Source organism: Callorhinchus milii, unplaced genomic scaffold, assembly GCF_018977255.1.
Source record: "Callorhinchus milii isolate IMCB2004 unplaced genomic scaffold, IMCB_Cmil_1.0 Scaffold1, whole genome shotgun sequence".
Classification (NCBI taxonomy): domain Eukaryota; kingdom Metazoa; phylum Chordata; class Chondrichthyes; order Chimaeriformes; family Callorhinchidae; genus Callorhinchus; species Callorhinchus milii.
Genome location: NW_024704742.1, coordinates 15,983,519 through 16,001,820, shown reverse-complemented (window position 1 = coordinate 16,001,820; position 18,302 = coordinate 15,983,519). Strand labels below are relative to the sequence as shown.

The 18,302-nt window shown below is 38.0% G+C and overlaps 1 protein-coding gene across 2 annotated transcripts in view; it reads right to left on the bottom strand.

Moving 5' to 3' along the window:
* Positions 1-15,531: 15,531 nt before the first annotated feature.
* Positions 15,532-18,302, bottom strand: part of cpz (carboxypeptidase Z) — a 30,317-nt gene continuing 27,546 nt past the window's right edge. For both annotated transcript variants that reach the window (XM_007891475.2, XM_007891474.2), the window contains exon 11: positions 15,532-17,691. In XM_007891475.2, the coding sequence (XP_007889666.1) occupies positions 17,345-17,691 (347 nt within the window). In that variant the 3' untranslated portion in view covers positions 15,532-17,344. The remainder of the gene's footprint in view (positions 17,692-18,302) is intronic.

The window sequence follows — 18,302 nt, the reverse complement described above, 5'->3', positions numbered from 1 at the left end:
TGTTAACCTAGTAGTAAGTAGGAACCCAGCTGTTAATCGATTGGTGGATTACTTTTCCGGGGGTAATAGTGCTTCAAAAAAGATTTGGTCACGTCTGTTTGTGGGACACTGCTGTGCACAATTGGCTGCCATGTTTCCCCCACAAAATATACAGTCAATTTACAGTTTATTCTGTGATGCGCTTTGAGACGTCTTGAATACATGATAAGGCACTATATCAAATGCAAGGATTATTATTATTAAGTGGCAACTTTCAATAATCCACCTCCCAATATAGACATTACAGTTGTCATTTGCAATGATTAACCTTTCACTTGCAAGTGAGAAATATGGAATATAAACTGAGTACCAGCATTATATGTTGCAGCATTAAGAAAAGGTTGCAAGATAAATTAAGTTAATCTTCAATTCTTTCCTGAATATCATAGAATTACATAGAATCTTCAGAACCAAAACAGGCCATTTCTGGCAACTGGTCCTTGCTTGGTATTTACACGTCACATGAGGGTCCAATGCACCCTAATCCCCCTCTATAGCCTGTCCCCATATTCCTGTAAGTTCTTCTTTCTCCCGTATTCCATTTTGCTCCCCCAGGGCTTTTTGTACATCAGCAGGGAAGATCCAAGGACCTCAGTAAACCAATGTAATTGGCAGTGTGTACAAGGTGTTCATTGAGAAAGCACACTATTTAAATATCACCAGGGGAAATCATAAAGAATAATAATTATTTATAATTCTGTTCAACAAGCATTCCAAAATGTTAGCCTGTCTTCCTCTTTTAGTCTTTTGTAGATCTCTACATTTACTTGAATTAATTGTTTAATTAATTATTTGTGGGACACCGTGCAATTGGCTGCCGCGTTTAGCCCACAAAATATACAGTAAATTCATTCTCTAGAGTATTCTGTTAAGCACTTTGAGGCGTCTCAAAGCCATGATAAGGTGCTACATCAAATCACAAGGGTTATATTACATTATGCTTGTGTGCATATTATACAATTTACTCAATGGCATTCGTTTAACAGATGTGCATAATCTGATTCATTTACACAATTGATGTTTTACTAAATCTTATGTGTAATTTAAATAATTGCACATGAAATAATCCAATTTGGACTGAAGAAATTGGGAACAGAGGCAACAGGGACAGGAACTATTGAGATCTTTGTGACACAAGCGCCCTCTTGTGGTGCATAAAGCAAATTGCCTATCTATCAGCGTGAGCGATTTGCATGATATAACTGACTGCCTGAGGGAGCAAACATTGCAAGCTGCAGTTTGGGGTTTGTAGGTCAACCCCATCCTCGCCCGAATCCACTGGTTTCCCATCACACAGAGGATACAGTTCAAGATCCACCATTGGCAGGCGGGCCTTCACCCATTCTGCCCGCCACCCTCTGTAACTCCAACACGTAGTCCCTCCGTCTCACCCCCTCCCTTGCCTCCTTCAAGACCTATATCAAGACCCTCCTCTTTGACCGTACTTTCGACCACCCTCCTTCCGCTCCCTGCTCTCCACCCTCCCCAATCCCGACCCCCAGCTCGGGTTCGAATAACTGACTGTCCAGCTTCTTGGAACGTCCTCCTAACGTGAAAGGTGCTATACACATGTAATTTTGTTGTTGTTGTAACTGAGCCATCATCTTATGTGAGAGCTTTGTCACTATCATTCAACAGAGCAGCTGAATTGGAAAATCAGCAGCACAACATACAAATGTAATACGCAACAGTCAAAATAGGCTTTCATGTTTGTATATTTAATTACCATAATATTTGAGATTGGAGTAGTTCACGTCAGCATAGTCCCGATGGGCCTCCTTCTGTGTTATAACTTCTATGATTCTATTTTTTCATTCTCTGTATGGAGATGCACGCATCATTCATCAGAACGCAGTCATTTGAGAACTGAAACTTCTTCCCTCTCTTCAGTTTTCACCTTGTTTCTCTCTTCAACAAGTTGTCCTTGAGGAACACTGGACTTCTGTCCACCATCAATGACGACTCCAACACACGATCTCAGCAACCTGACATTTCATGCACTTCAAACACATTTTATTCATATTATAAAATAATATCAAACAGTATCTGAAATATAATGGTAATAGTGCACAGTAGGAGTACAAAGTAGTGTTATGTATTACAATATTCATCCAGATAAGATAGCTCTACCAGTCAGTGTAGAACTTTCTGTAGAGTTTTGATACTCTTAAGAATGGTGATGGATTTCGCATCTGAGTAATTGACACCAGGATGACCAAAAAAATTACATTTTGCCTTGTGGGGTGCCGGATATGTTTTTATGCAAAATCTCATTGAAGATCCAGACAGGTTACGTTACCATCAACAATGCCTTGGCATCAATGCAGATCTGCCTTTGCCTTCCTTAGAACCAGTTAAAACTCAGGGATAATTCCATTTCATTGGAACTGGAGATCGCTCACTTAGTTAAGCAATAAGAGACCAGAAGATTGTGGCTTTGGGAACACCACAACACATCGCTATAATAAAGGGCAAATTAATTTGAGCTGAAAAATAAGTTTAAAAAATTCCCCAAATCCAGTGAAAGATAGCAATTCCTCCTCAGCAGCTCCCCCAAGAACATATTGGAAGGATCCCATCTGCCTTCCCAACTACCAACTAAACCCCTCAGAGCCTCGCACAACAAATCATCTTGATGCTCCTCAGTGTCCAAAAGTAAACATTGCTAAGCAACATGAGTGTGACGATGTTTGCTCCTGCGTACAGGTTGCAAATGAAAACAGCTTAAGCAAATATGTGATTCTTTGTAAAAATCTGAAAAACATTTAAAACAGATAAAGTAGATCAGGCCAACTATGAATTTCTACAAGTAACAGCTTTATATTTTTTAGGATTACGGAAATCTTTTTTGCCAGGTTGTTCCTTAGATAACTCTTCATGTTTTAAACAAATAGCATTCAACTGTATCATTGTGCCTGAAGCAAGTGAAACAGATGATTGGATCTGTTAGTAACAGGATGGAAACTCGGATGCCATGCTGACCCTGTCAGATTTACTTTACTGTTCGCTTATTATAACATCATTTGAAAAGCATATTAGAATGTCCTATGGATTTATTTCCTACGGTCTTATGGATCAGCCATGATCTAATTAAATGGTGGAACAAGCTCAAAGGGCTGAATGGCCTCCACCTGTTCCTATATTCCTATTTTTCAAACTGTACTTTTTTAAATGTTCTATAAATTATTCTGAGGCAAAAAGCAAAGTCCGCCATTGAAGTTTCAAACAAGTGCTACCAGCTATGTACCTCTGCTGTATCTGGTTTATGTTTCGTTTTCAACTCTTACAGTTTACATACAATGGAGATATATGTATCTTAGCTTTGACAAAGTGATATTCAGTAGAAAGTTCCGACATTCTGTTGCATGTCATCTATTTCACCATTAGTTTGCCCTTTATTCTAGGGATGTGTTGTGATGCTCCAATGAGAACCCTACTTACCTCCCCCACCCCCAAGTAGGATAGTCACTAGTTGGTCATTCAAAATTCAACAAGGTTGTGTCCTTAACTAGATAGATGGTTGGTACCAGGAACTCCCTGCAAGCTTCCCGCTGGGCAACATATCTCAGATTGAAATGCATGAAATGTCACCATCTTTCTGTCCGCAGCTTAGGCACATGTTTGGATACTCTTAAGCGTGGTGATTGGTTTCCACATGTGTCAGACACACGACTACACGAATGATTCCCCCAAAAATTGAAGGGTCGATCTATTTTCTGATTTTGGGATCTAATTTTCAGTATTTGCAAACAGGATTAGATGTGTTCATTGCAATTTCAGGCTTGTGATTCTCAAAAGCCATTTAATTTACCACATTCGCAAAACCGCTAATTGCTAAATTGCTCATTTATTATCCACTAAAACCCAAGCAAAAGACTACTCTTCAGGATTCACAATTAGCTGTTTAGTGAATCTCACACATCAAACAAGTTCAGATGTTCACAAATTGGAAATAGCAATCAGCACATCAAATAATATTTGTGAATATCATTCATCGAACACATTGCCTCTCAAGATTATCACATGTACAATGCATTCAGCATAGCTACATGGTGAGTGATGACTGGAATAGGTTACCAAGAAGGGAGGTTGAGGAAAGGATGTTGAGCTCATTTTTAAAAAAACAGCTTGATACTGTAATGGGAAGTAATTAAGTGGGAATCCATGTCCCCGCCCTGCCCGCCCCACCATCGGCGGTCCGGCCTTCAACCTCTCTGCCCCCACCCTTTGGAACTCCATCCCACAGTCCCTTTGCCTTGCCTCCTCCTTCAAGGCCTGTCTCAAGACCCTCCTGTTCGACTGCGTCTTAGGTCACCCTTGCACTCCCACCTTTCCCTGTACTCCACCCTTACTGACTCCAACCCCCAGCTCAGCTGCAAATCCTTGATTGTCCAGTGCCTTGAGACATCCCCCTGACGGGAAAGGTACTATATAAATGTAATTTGTTGTTTTTGTTGTTATTCAGAAAGAATAAAATCAATTGGAATGAATGGCCTCATCATTCAAATCAGTCTTATGACCTTGTGATTAACTAAAGTAACTCTTCCACTCCCCTCCAAAAACAGGCTTAACAAATAATGTTGAACTTTCATTTGGTTAAAAAAGACTTCAAATTATTGAACTGCTATAAATATATAAAACATTATATGTTTCATATTGCTGTTAAAAAATATAGAGCAATTTAATTCTTACATTTGCTTGCGGAAAACTGTGTGACAACCACTCAGAGCTATTGGGAGAGTTAAATAGTTTATGTATTTTTAAACTACTTTGAATACTTCTGAACATTCATCAGTCACTAAGTGTGACCAGTACCAAACATTAACTGTTACCAATCTCTGATATACACTGCTAACACTTACAAAGTTATAATCAAAAATAGGTGTTTGCAACAGGAAACTCTTCTGTCATATAATAATAATAATAATAATAATAATAATAATAATCCTTGCATTTGATATAGCACCTTATCACATCTTCGAGACTTCTCTACATATTTTGGAATCAAACATTCCCTGATGAATGTTCAAACCAGGCAGTATTGTCCTACCAATTCCGCAGCCAATTTCAATCATGACACTGAAATGCCCTAAAATACTTTTATAATAGTTAGTTTCAAATGGATTGTTTTTAGGCAAATGGCACTGCTATTTTGCACATGGCAAGGTCCTACAAGCATGAGATGAATGTTCATTTTTTCAGTGGATTGAGGGTGTGGGGGGAGGGCGGTGGTAAAATGAACCTATTGATGAATTAAATCTATTGTATTCTTTAAATAGTAGTTATTAATAGGTAATGCCTTGGAACTTCAGCTGATAATTGTCAGTTTCAAGAATTTATGGATTTATGATTTTTGTGCAAGTTTTTATAATGTTAGACAATTTGATACAATTACTAGAATTTGTTCTTTATTTTTCCACAAACTGCGCCATAATGCTTAGGCAACTATAACAGATGTAAAGTAGGATTGAAATGATGCTTGAATTCCATACTGCCTCTGTCGGTTTTATTTTCAAATGAATATGGAGACATAATTCTTTTAAATCCTTACTTGACCCTGTTCTCCATTTATTTTCAAGTTGCCTCATTTAAAACTTCAGCTAATTTATTAGCTTCTTGGGAATTAATGTCTTGAAATTACAATCAATAGGTATTCTTGACTCAAAGACCAGAAGGTTGTGTGCTCAAGTCCCAAGGGCTGTCTATCATATCAGTTTGCTTTCTTTGGTTGGGTGAATTCAATCATTTTTTGGCTGGATTGCTGGAAAGACCACCATTTGAAGACAACCAGCTTTATCTCAGTAAATGAGAAAAAGCTACCACAGGCCAATTCACTTGGTTGAATAACGATAATAATTGTTGCTTTTTCAGCAGCCCCTAAAGTGCACAACCAATGAATGGATGCTATGAGGAACTCCCTTCTCTTTTTGAGATCATGGCATCTTTAACATCTATCGTGGCTTAGCTTTTCATCTGAAAGACGGCACTGTTGGAAATTCAACATCCTGCAGTAAGGTGTCAGGCAAGATCATGAGCTCAAATCCTGATGTATGGCTTGAACCCACAATCTTCTGAACTAGAGATGATAGTGCTGGCTACTCAGATGGATAGTGGGATGGGGTGGGGTTGATAAATTCATCCTGAGGAAAGTGAAACCATTATTGGTGTCTTGACTCCAGGAAAGATGTTTCCGGTGTGTACTGTGTCTTCAGTAGCAAAACCTCATTCACCACATATAGACTCAGAAGGCCTTGCCTCTGTCCAGACTGTCTCAGAACCAAGATCCCACACATTGGCATGATGTACATGTGATTTTGTGCTGGAGATGCAGTTTATACCATTAGTTGCTTTTTCTGGCATCATGCCATCAGTCACACTGTTTTCTTGAGGACATTTTTCATCCATTAGATCTCACTATTTCCTCCTCCTGAAATAATCACTATTTCCTCCTCCTGTGGCCCTATCCCACAAGTGTGTGGATAAGATAGTATTATTGAATGCCAGACTTGTTAAAATATTATCTGAAAACCAAGGAAGGAAAAGTACCAAATATTTTATTGAAATGCATCAAAATGTCGCAGGAGAAGGTGAACAATTTTTTAAGATGCATCATCCCAGAAATTGGTTCCAGTGTGATAAAGGCTCAGGAGCTTGAAGCCCTATTGAGTGAATTTGCTGATGCCCTGGGCTACCTCTTTCATGGTCCTGTTGATTCATTCAAGTAGAAGTCAAATAAACTTTTAGCTTTTTTTCCAGACAAAGGAATGAAAGGTATAATCTTACAACCATAGACCATTTACCTTCAATGTCAAATGTGTCAAACGTCAAGGAAGTCTCAGGGACAGGTGTTAGTGTACTTGGTGTAGAAGGTCAATCTTTAACAATATATTGGGATATTTTAACAATGTATCCATCTTCTTTGACAATTCAGGAAAGTTCACTCAGGAACTAGTTATGAAGGACTGAATAGTCAGTATTAATCTGAACTCATCAGAGACCAGTTTTATATGATGTGTTCGCCATGTCCGGAGGCTCTGGGAAAAAGGAATCAGAACATTTAACCTTAAAAAAAATCTACATTAATAAATAAATTAAAATCAATGTACTATAAAAGAGAAAATTAAGCATTCACCCTGCCAAATACAAAGTCACTAAACTTAATTCTGTTTAGTGACTTAATTCTGTGAAGTACTTTGAGATACCTTCTTGACATGAAAGGCGCTATATCAAATACAAAGGTTCTGATTATTATTATTAGAAAAAAATAAATGAGAGGTTAAAGGAAGATGGGGAAAAAATTGGAAAGGAAGAGCTGTGAAAAAGTATCTTTTTTGTGATTTTATTCACATTTTATTATTTGTGATTATTCTCCTCAACCTTTCCCCCAAAGGGCATTGACTTATGCTGGGGTACAGTTTCATAAACACTACCTGCCCACAGATAACTTGGCCAATTCTGTGTGTGAGTCTAGGAAGTGAGCAGCAGGAAGATATTTATATTAGTGGCATCATAGTTCTCTGCAGCTCCTACTCTCTTCCTACCCAAGAGAGACCTGGGTTCGATTCCAGGCAGGGCGAAACCTTGGGCAAGTTTCCTTACTCCACACGCCTGATAATAATCCTTCAAAAAAATAATAAATTGGTCACTTCAATCCACGACTGTTTGTGGGACACTGCTGTACACAATTGGCTGCCACATTTCACCCACAAATATACAGTCAATTCACTTTATAGTCTATTCTGTGAAGCGCTTCGAGACGTCTAGAAGATGTGAAAAGTGCTATATCAAATGCAAGGATTATTATTAATAGTAGTAGTAGTATTAGCTAACTAAACACAGACCAGAGATCATATCTGGGATTTCACAGATATGTATAGTATAATTTTACACTGGCAGTTGATTTATTAACTGAACTGTGCTGTGCACAACTGGCTGCCGGGTTTCGTCCACTTTACAGTATATCCTGTGAAGCACTTTGAGATATCTCAATTATGGGATAAGGTGCTATATCAAATGAAAGGTTTATTATTATTATTATTATTATTAACTATTTATCTTTTAAGTTGCGTCTATTTTAGTTGCATGAGTGGCTATAATATTAGAATAACTAAGCCATCCTTGACATCTGACTATTGGTATAGTATTAAGTTTGTTTCAATATCACAATGCATGACACTTTTTGTAAATAAAAATAGCAGCAGGGATCTTGATATTCCATGGAAGTGCCAGCACTTTAATTATTAAAGTTATAAGTTCTGATTTCTGACAATACTGAAATGTCCAATGTTCTTACAGTAACATTATGCAAGAGACAGGACTTGACTGACTTGATTGACCCAGGGTATATTCAAAACAGTGCAAGGAATATCAAGTTGAAAAGGGTGTTTAGTGACTGAAAAGAGTCAGCACCTAGGAATTGCATATAAAGTTTCGCTTTGTGGAATACCTTTCAAATTTTTAAGCTGATCTCTCATTTCACTGCCACTAATCTATCAAATGCAATACAGGACAATTAATATGATTACCATCATTTCATTCACTGGCCTCTTTCTACTTTAGTTGCAGTCAGCCATTGTAATTGGCCTGATCATAGCTTGCCTGTGAAAGGTTGCCAAGACGTATTTATGATTGCATTGATACACATTGCCAAAGAAAAAGAGCATTTTTTTAAACTGAGAAGTGGAGCCTGAGCGAGAAGTCAAATAATTGGACATTGTCTTGGCCAAATACAGAATATCTGGAGTGAGTCTTAGAGTGAGTAATGTCTATCTTTAACTCATTCATCAGGGCCTCAAAGTGGATTATTTCTATGTAAAAGCCTTCTATTGATCCTTAAAAACCTCCCTACACACAAAAAAGGCAAACCTCTTTTTGTGTGATTACAAACCTACAACGTGATGACATAAAGGGCCTCAAAACAAATCAAATTATTTGCAAGGGGGGACAAAAGTAATATTCAGTCACAGAATTACAGAATGTTATGACATATCAGGATACTCGGCCCATCAATTGTCTGCTGGTTTTATACCATCTTCCTGTCATTTAAAAAAATGCACAGTCCTCTCCTTCCTGCCTGAACTACAAACATGTTTGCAGATCACATTTTCACAACGACAGTGCCCCTTTAATGTTTTAAAAATCTGGGGTGATATCTTTTATTGTCTCCAATAAATGATACACTTTGCTGATATTAAAGAAGCTGTTGGTTTTGGCTCTATGAAAATATATCAAGAATCGAAAGATGCCGATTCATAAATCCATATTGCTTTTACATTGGTGTTCCTATTTGCAATATACCAAAATGATGATGTGTTCTGAGACAATTTCCACCACCATAAAAGATACTTCAAAGCTCTTAAATATATAATTTTCAGAAACACCCAGTTCAATTCATTTGTTTTTTATTGCTGTTTGCCATTAAATTAGTTGATGTATTTAATTTGGGCTGACCACTGATCCTTCAAAGTGATTTTATTATTTGTAAGCAAGCCTTGTTTTAGCACTCTGAGATGTTACCCTGCGTGGAAGGTGCTACATAAGTGCAAGTTGTTGTTGTTGTTACTCTTGATCACATAAATGCCTGTGACTACACCACAACACTCAAAGTCTTTCAAATCTTAATATAAATCTAATCTAAATTTCTGAGAACATGTTAAAAAGTAGACACAGCCTGTGCCATAGTCTCAGATGCGAATTCAGTGTGTACGTCCAAACACCTACAGTTCTTACTCAGTCTTTATGGGAAGTGAACCATCTTTAAAACAACAGAGTCCATTATCTATTTCAAATATCATGAGAAGGACAAGGTCTGTCATTTTGACTTATGTTTTATTTTGGTCAACTGGGTGTCTGACTCATGGGGAAAGCCATTACCAGGCTCATGGGTATCCAAAGCAAACACAGTTCCATACATCCCACAGGTGTTAAAAGAACATTGTCCCTACACTAAGGAACATGGAATATAGCTTGGTTTCCAATTCCTTCCCCAAATAATCAAAACAGTACAAATCCCCTTCTGACCACACTGATATCAAAGTAACAGGCTAAACAATGAAAATGAACACACATGAACCGCATATTTATCACTGCCATTGAGAAACTTATGGTAGGCTAGGCAACTTGCCATTCCAAATGCACAGATCTTTACATACTTGGTATGGTATGATATTCTTTTAGAAAATGAGACAGGCATATGCAAATTGTCATTGTTTCTACAAGTTCGCTATAGCCCAAACTAGCCAAATTCAAGTCACATTGTGTTCTAGTTTCACTATATTGCCAATTTCTGTAAAATTCGGAATTGAATTTGAAGCTGTTAGCTCAATCCAAGTGACAGCCCTTAAACAGTTACTCAAGTGTTAAGGTTAGCACTTACAAAGTAGATTAAGTAACTTTCAGAAACATTATTTTGGGGGAGAAAAAACACTTAAGTCCATTGCTGCTTCATCAAAAAAAATTTAAAATGAATGCTGACTTTCAATTTCTGAAAAGTTTACTTGCTCCCAGAAATATCTTCACAAAGTATTTCCGATGGTACTCACTAGAGTCCCAGGTGGTTATCAATCACAGTTGTGTTTCCCGAAAACCCTCTGCCCCAAACCAAGTTTGAATGGAGTGCAAGACACAAATTGGAGAATGAACAAAAGTTTATTGTAACCCAAAGGCAGCAGGTTACTCATCTGACATGAAACTCTCAATGCAGTTATGCTGCCAAATAGACCATCTAATTATCAATAATGGTTTGTAATTATGTAGGAGCTTTCATATCAACGAACATCTCATAGCCCTTCGCTGTTATTGTGGTGGACATTGAGCATGGAAATAAGAGATTTCAAGATATTGATCAAAGACACCCTGGAGGGTTTATTTTATTTTATTCTACTAAGGCACCTTATCAAATACAAGTCATAGCCAGCACTCCAGTGCAGTGTTGGAGGTGTCATCCTTTGGATGAGATGTTAAACTGAGGTCCCATCAGACTTTTTAAGTGGAGATAGCACAGCACCATTCAAAAGAGAAGGGCATTTCTCCTCTTGTCCTGGCCAGTGATCCCCAAAAAAATTGGTCACTCATCATTGACTGTTTGTGGGAAATTACTGTGTGCAAATTGGCTGCCACATTTACCTACAAATACAGTCACTACATTTTACAGTATATCCTGTGAAGACTCGAGATGTCTTGACAGCACGTTGAAATGCTATATCATAATGCAAGGATTATTATATACAAACTTTACTGGGTGTCAGCCTAGCTTGGGTAGTAACACTTTCACCTCTGAGTCAAAAAGTTTATGGGTTCATGCCCATGTCTAGACTTGGAACTCATATAGGCTAAGCCAGTGGTGGCCAACCTGTGGCGCATGTCAAGTCCAGGCAGATCCATGTTTGAACAAAATTGGTTGCTGACTGGTCAACCTTTAGCTTGTTACTTTCCCATTGGTAAAAAATCATGGAAATCTCAATACAGAAGGATATCATTTGGTCCATCATATACTGGAGCTGTCTCCCCTATTGGAGCTATACTTTCTAATTTATCTTTCTCCATGCCCTTCTACATTTTGTTCTTCAAATGTTTATCAATTTATTTTACAAAATAATAGAATGGTATAGATGAGGAACAGAAAAACATTAAAAAGAGGTTGAAAATGATTTAAATGAGGCTGTTTTATGGACCATTAACAGACTGTGGATTTCTATTACTAGGAGGAGGATGGAAAAACAAAAGCAGATGAGATAACTGCAACGAGCTATTAAATTGCACTAAACCTCATATAAAAAGTGAGAGATATGCAACGTGAAACCCATCAGCAAAGTGGTTTAATTTATTGGCAAGTCGAAAAGATACAGTACCCTTTGCTTGTATTATCCTCACTGAGATGATTTATTGCATCGATACTGTGAACAAAACAGGGTAATGATCTCTGCGATATTATGCTGGCCAGAGTTGTCCTGTGCAACTGCTGCTTACAACCTGCTATTCAATTCTGCATGACTCTAATTATCTATTTGTAGCTCAATAATTATCACTTTAATTATAGGTTAATGACACCTTATCATTTATCTTCTGATTGTATGCAAGAAACATCCTTCTTCTTTTCCTTCTCCCATTATCCTCTTCCACCAATTTGCTATACCCTCATACTTCCAATACTTATGTTAATCAGGATCTGTCATCTTATTAAATTGTTTCCATATTTTAATGTTGACATGATAAGTTTTTTATTTGATTAATAACTTAATGCATTACATGATTTGCTTTGTAACCGTAAATTTTAGTAATATGCAGTATGCATTTTGTAGGATGAACTTCGTTTTCCAGAGACCAAAAGGAAATGCTTGTGAAAGGCAAGTTGTGGGAAACACTTTTGGTGAACTTAGTTGAGAACATTACTGAACTGGGGGAAGAGAATAGTGTGGACAGACTACAGATAAGTATCAGTCTGTGAGTGCAAGCTGATCAGAAAATCAGCAGCTAAGCATTTGAACGTAATGCCTGATCACCATGTGGCTTCAAAACAAACAGTTTGCGGCCCATTTTTATGCTGTATACAAGAGAACCAAAGCCAACTAAAACTGATCCATTTAAAGCCACATTGTAACACAGCCTGATCAAACCTGCCAAGTTCATTTGGGATCAACCTTTGAGTCCAGTCCCATGTTTTCACCCCTACTCTGCATAATACCCCTTGATACAGTCCTCAGATGCAAAGAGAAATGTGTTCCATTCTCCAGCAATATCATCCCTCAGCTTGAAATGGATTTGTGCCCAACAATTAGCAAGGCACAGATTTAAAATCAAACTGAGCATAAAAAGTATAACCATAGATTTGTTTTAATTAGTGGAGGCATTTTATTGTGCTGGAGTTTTCCTTTTTTGTCTGAAAATTTTGTCCAGAAATGTACAGATTGGCTTTGCACGGCATCTTGCATCGCTGTGTTATAATAGGCTGCAGCTGTTGATATGCTAGTTATGCCTGGAAGGCATTTTAGTCTCTGATTGCTTTATTAAGTAGTCAATTGTAAGTAATTAACTGTGGCACGACATCAATAAATTTTACTGCTGCAACCAGTTCACTAAGCCAACGACTGAGCCTCTTTGTATTGCATCTGACTTTTTCCCATTAAGCTAATTTCATCTTGAAATAATTAATAACAAATGATGCATTAAATTTAAGATCTTAAGCCATGCAAATTGCAATGTATTGTACTAAATGCCATTGCTCAGCTATGATGCAAAATTAAAAAAAAAACACCGTGAACCAGAAGTTGGTTTTCTGCCTGTGTGCACTTCCAGGCCATTTTATTATGTGACTGACCTTTTTAATTCTGGGAATGAATTCCTTTGTTTTAATATAAAAAATATATCAACTGACATCCCTGGGCAAAAAAAAATGAAATTCCCCCACACACATACACACAATAATAATAATAATAATAATCCTTGCATTTGATATAACACTTTTCACGTCAGGAGGACGTCCCAAAGCGCTTCACAGAACACACTGTAAAGTGATTTGACTGTATATTTGTGGGCGAATGCGGCAGCCAATTGCGCACAGCAATGTCCCACAAACAGTCATATGGATTGAAAATGACCAATTTATTATTGTTTTTGGTTTTTGGAGGGATTATTATTAGGTGTGTGGAGTAAGGAAACTTGCCCAAGGTTTCGCACTCCCTGGAATTGAACTCAGGTCTCTCACTTGCAAAGCGAGTGCTCTAACCACTGAGCTACAGGACTCCACAATGATTAATATATTTCTGTCTATTAATCTACCCCTGCAAAATTGCATTGTCCGGTGACCTGGACCTTAATGGGTTATTCATTCAGAACCCTCACACACAAATCAAGCTCAAATTCAGAATGTCTTCTCAAAGCACTTAAGAACAAGACTTTCTACAGATTGGATCAAGTCTGTTTCCTCCGTTTTATAAATTTTATGGAAGCTCTTTTAATTGTCTAGTTCAATTTCCCTGCCCTTTCTCCATAAAGTTTGGGTTTCAAATATCTTTCTACATCTTAAACACCTCATACCTTTTGAAACCACTTTCTGTAAGTTATTTTCTTTGCATTGCATCTGACTTCTTTCCATTAAGGTAATTTAATCTTGAAATAATTAATAACAAATTCTGCATTAAGTTTAAGAGCTCAAGCTATGCAAATTGTAATGTATTGTAGTGAATACCATTGCTCAGGTATGATGCATAACTTTTAAAAAAACATTATGAAACAGAAGTTGGTTTCCTGCTTCTGTGCATTACATGAAACCTGCTTCAATGTTTTCTGAATTCAACAATTTGCCAAACTCTGCAACCTCTAAAATGTTACATAAGTAGACTAAATTTAGACCCTGGTGGAATTTTAACTCAACTGAGTTAAAGCGGGTGGGATTGAATTTTCACCTACCCTTTTCCTTCTCTAAAACTTTTCTCCCATCTTTTTCTCTCTCTTTCTCCTCTGTTTCCAACCTCCTTCCCTTACTCAGACAACTAGTAAGCACTCTGAAAGGTGACATCCTTTTATATCTTTCTATATGTTCTAAGAGCACGCTGTGACAATATGAGAGGTCTCAACCAAAATAACTCTTGCACAGATCATGGATAGTTTGAGCTTCTCGGGTATTATTTTTGCTGCACACATCCAGGTGAATGGTGACCAATTCATTCCATTTGTCACTTTTATTTAATTATGTTTAGAAAAGTTTTGAAACCATTAGTTATTCTATAATTCTGATTGATTTCAAACAAATCTGAGTACTGTACTTTATATGCTTCATATATCACGAAGAGATTCACAAAAGTTAATTGAAGTGTAATAACTGTTACCATGTAGTGAAACACAGTACACAACAAAAAAAATGAAGAACCGATAAATCTAGTTGTTTGATGAATTTGGCTGAGGGATAAATACTGGCAACAATATCGGGAAACTCCTTCTTCAAACTAATCCTATGGGATCTTTAGTATCCACCACATTTTAAATGGAATTGAAAAAGTAAACCCAGAACAATACTTTAGGATGCACCCACAGTCAAACAAGCGGATATAAATTAGAGTTGCAAAAGGCAATTTCAGGACAGATACAAGGAAGTTTTTCTTTCCCTAGATAATTAATGAATGGAACAGGCTGCCAGGAAGGATGATTCAGGCCAGGACACTTATTTAAGAAGCAGTTTGATGCTGTGAGTGGAGAACAGTGAGGTTGTATTCTGGAGAGATGCTATCAGATGATCTTGTGCTCTTGTGAACTGAACCACCACAGCCAGGTTACAAGACCTCGGTTGAACATTTCACCTGAGGGGCAGGATTTTAAACAATGCTCCCTCAGTACTACACTGGCAGTCATTCTAGATTATGATTTCAAAACTTGATGTGGTCTCGAATCCACAATAGAAACCAGTGTTACAATGTTTCTTCCCCCCAGTATTTTTGAAGCTTGGATGTTTCAAGCAAAACTTGCAAGAAAAGGTTTTTACAAAACATTCTCCAGTTTTATATTAAACAATATTCAATTTTATTATATTTAAGAAAATTATATTTGCCATTGATATATTTGAAACAATTACATTACAGCACAAAAAACAAAGTAAAGGTAAATAATTAACATTTGTAAATTGCACTTTTAACAGTGGAGTACTAACATTTTTAACAAGGAGATGGAAGCTTATTAAGAGGGCTAAAACTCTGAAAAAAAAGTCACTATAGCAATAAAATGAGTGCAACTTAAATAGGTATACTTCCACATGGCTAGCTTTGACTAACTTAAGTTGTATTATTTGCTAATGTTTTGCCTGTAGTATAAAGTTTATATTCATAAGACAAGAAAGAAAATAAACATTGTTTATGTTCACTTATGAAGGACTCAATGTTTCGCATCAATTGGTGGCAAACTTTTTCTTCTGCCCATCATGCAAATTAAATTTTTTTCTTGCATGCAGTTAAATTCTGGCTGAGGTTGTGGTTGGATAAATTGAGCTTGTGTCTGAATTTCAGCGCCTTGGGACGTCCTCCCGACGTGAAAGGCGCTACACAAATGTAATCTTGTTGTTGTTGTAAAGCGTCGTTGCTCAGTGTTATTTTTGGGGGGGTTCAGCCGGGTGTCTGACACATCACAATGTTTAACAGTATCCAAACCAAATTGAGAATTCCATGCATCCTACCTACACATGGAAATTCCAGAGATAATTGTTGGAATGGAATGCGCCCTCTCTCTGGAAGACACATCCTGTTTAAATAATTGCGAGAAGTATTAGCGCAGGTTGGCTTGGGGACCCCAGAGTGTACGATGGGGTATTACTGGGTCTAACCAGCTTAAACCGCAAAGCTTGCCATTGATAGCACTGTCTGACAAGCTTTCCCGCTGCTTGTCCTACTAGGAGCACCTTTCCAGTTTGAGCTTTGGCTTTCAGGGTGAACAGGAGTAGAGTGGGCTGATTCCCTGTCCCCAGTGACTGGTCTGTCCTTCCAAGTCGTGTTGATGACCCAGGCTGGCTGTGCTGTCATCAGCATTACACTGGAGTACTGCAGACCCGCATGGCTCAGGCACCGGATTACCCAGATCAACACAGAGGGGATAGCTCGATTTCAACATTCCATTGCCAAATACATCACCTTGGAGTCAGTTCAGTAGAGCCCGCTTACCTCCACTCCAAGGATAGTCACTAGATGTTTGACATCCGACAAGCGTGTGTCTTTGAGCCCTCAACTAGGTGGTTGCTAGGTACCAGGAAGTCTGCGAGTTTCCTGATGGGCAACACTGCTCAGCATCACTCTCATTATGTATGGACTGCATTCATTAGACAGATCTGAAGCACTATACTGATGTAGCAATCGTCATATTAACAGTGTGATGAGCTGCCCTTAAAGAAGTAAATATTTATTCCACCGAAGCAAGTCATTTGTTAAAATTCGCAACTTAACTCAAACTTTCCATATATTTAATTATCAAGGCAGAATATAAGATAATTCTCTTTCCAAAAACACCCTCTTCATTACAGATACATAATGTGCACCACAACATGTTGGCAGTTTTACCAGCATTCACACCCAATGCAGGAGGGCTGGCTAGTGCTCAATTTGTAATACATGTACTGTGATGTGATATATGACGATCCCTTATATTCAGTGCTCATAACCATTCCTGCTCTATGCAAGACTAAAATATAAGAATGTTTCAAAAAGATATTGCTTTTCTACATTATCAAGGTGGTTTAAAGTAATCTAAGACAATGAAAGAGTCACAGGAAATACAAATGCCATCTCAGTAACATATACACTCCACTTGATATGGTGGCAATATTGGTAGTTTAATCTTCCCTCAAGAGCCAAACTGGTGCGTTGTCTCCTATAACAACAAAGAAGGACCACCACCAAGGCTTTTCCCTTTGGGGTGAGAAATATTCATCATCAGGCTCTCCACGTCTGTGGTCAATGTTATCTAAGTGCTCCATCAGATCTAAATCATCTACTCCTTCATCAACAAGGACATCAACCGGATCAGGCTCCAGGCGTTGCAAAATGAAGTCCACACGACCTGCCTCTTTCATCCTTGCTGGTAAAAATATTTTCTTTAAAACACGGGAGTGGCCTGGAGCTTGAGCACTTACGAAATGTGTACCTGAAGGCAACAGTCTCCAATACTCTCCATTAGCAACTAGAGTCAAAAAATAGAAAAACACAATAATATTGAAATATCATTCAACATTGAAATTCAACATTATCTATGAAATATCATTCAACATTGAAAGGTTTTCATACAAGCTGAAAAGCCTGTATATTTATTCTTATTTTAATATATATATATTACAATTATCAATCACTAAAGTTTAGAGTTGTTGTTTGGTGGTAAGTGTACCTCTTGATGTTTCTATGCATTTTACTTGGGAGTAAGAATATTTGTCCGATAGAGGGTTATTTTCCTGATAGTGGTCATACTGTTGTAATGGCTTATTTATTACCGATGGAATGGTCGAAGAGGAGGGTTTTGAGGCAGGACTTGAAGAGGCTAAGGAGGGGGTGAGGCGGAGTGATTGGGGGATGGAATTCGAGATTGGGGGCAGAGTGGCTGAAGGCTCTTCTGCCAATGGTGGAGCGGGAGGGGTCGGGGGACGTGGAGCAGGCCGGTGTCGGCTGAGCGGAGGGAGCGGGCGGGTTGGTAGGGTCTAGGAGGTCATAGAAATGGGGTGGGGCTTGGCCATGGAAGGCTTTGTAGGTGAGGACCAGGATCTTGAACCGGATCCTCTGAAGAATAGGAAGCCAATGGAG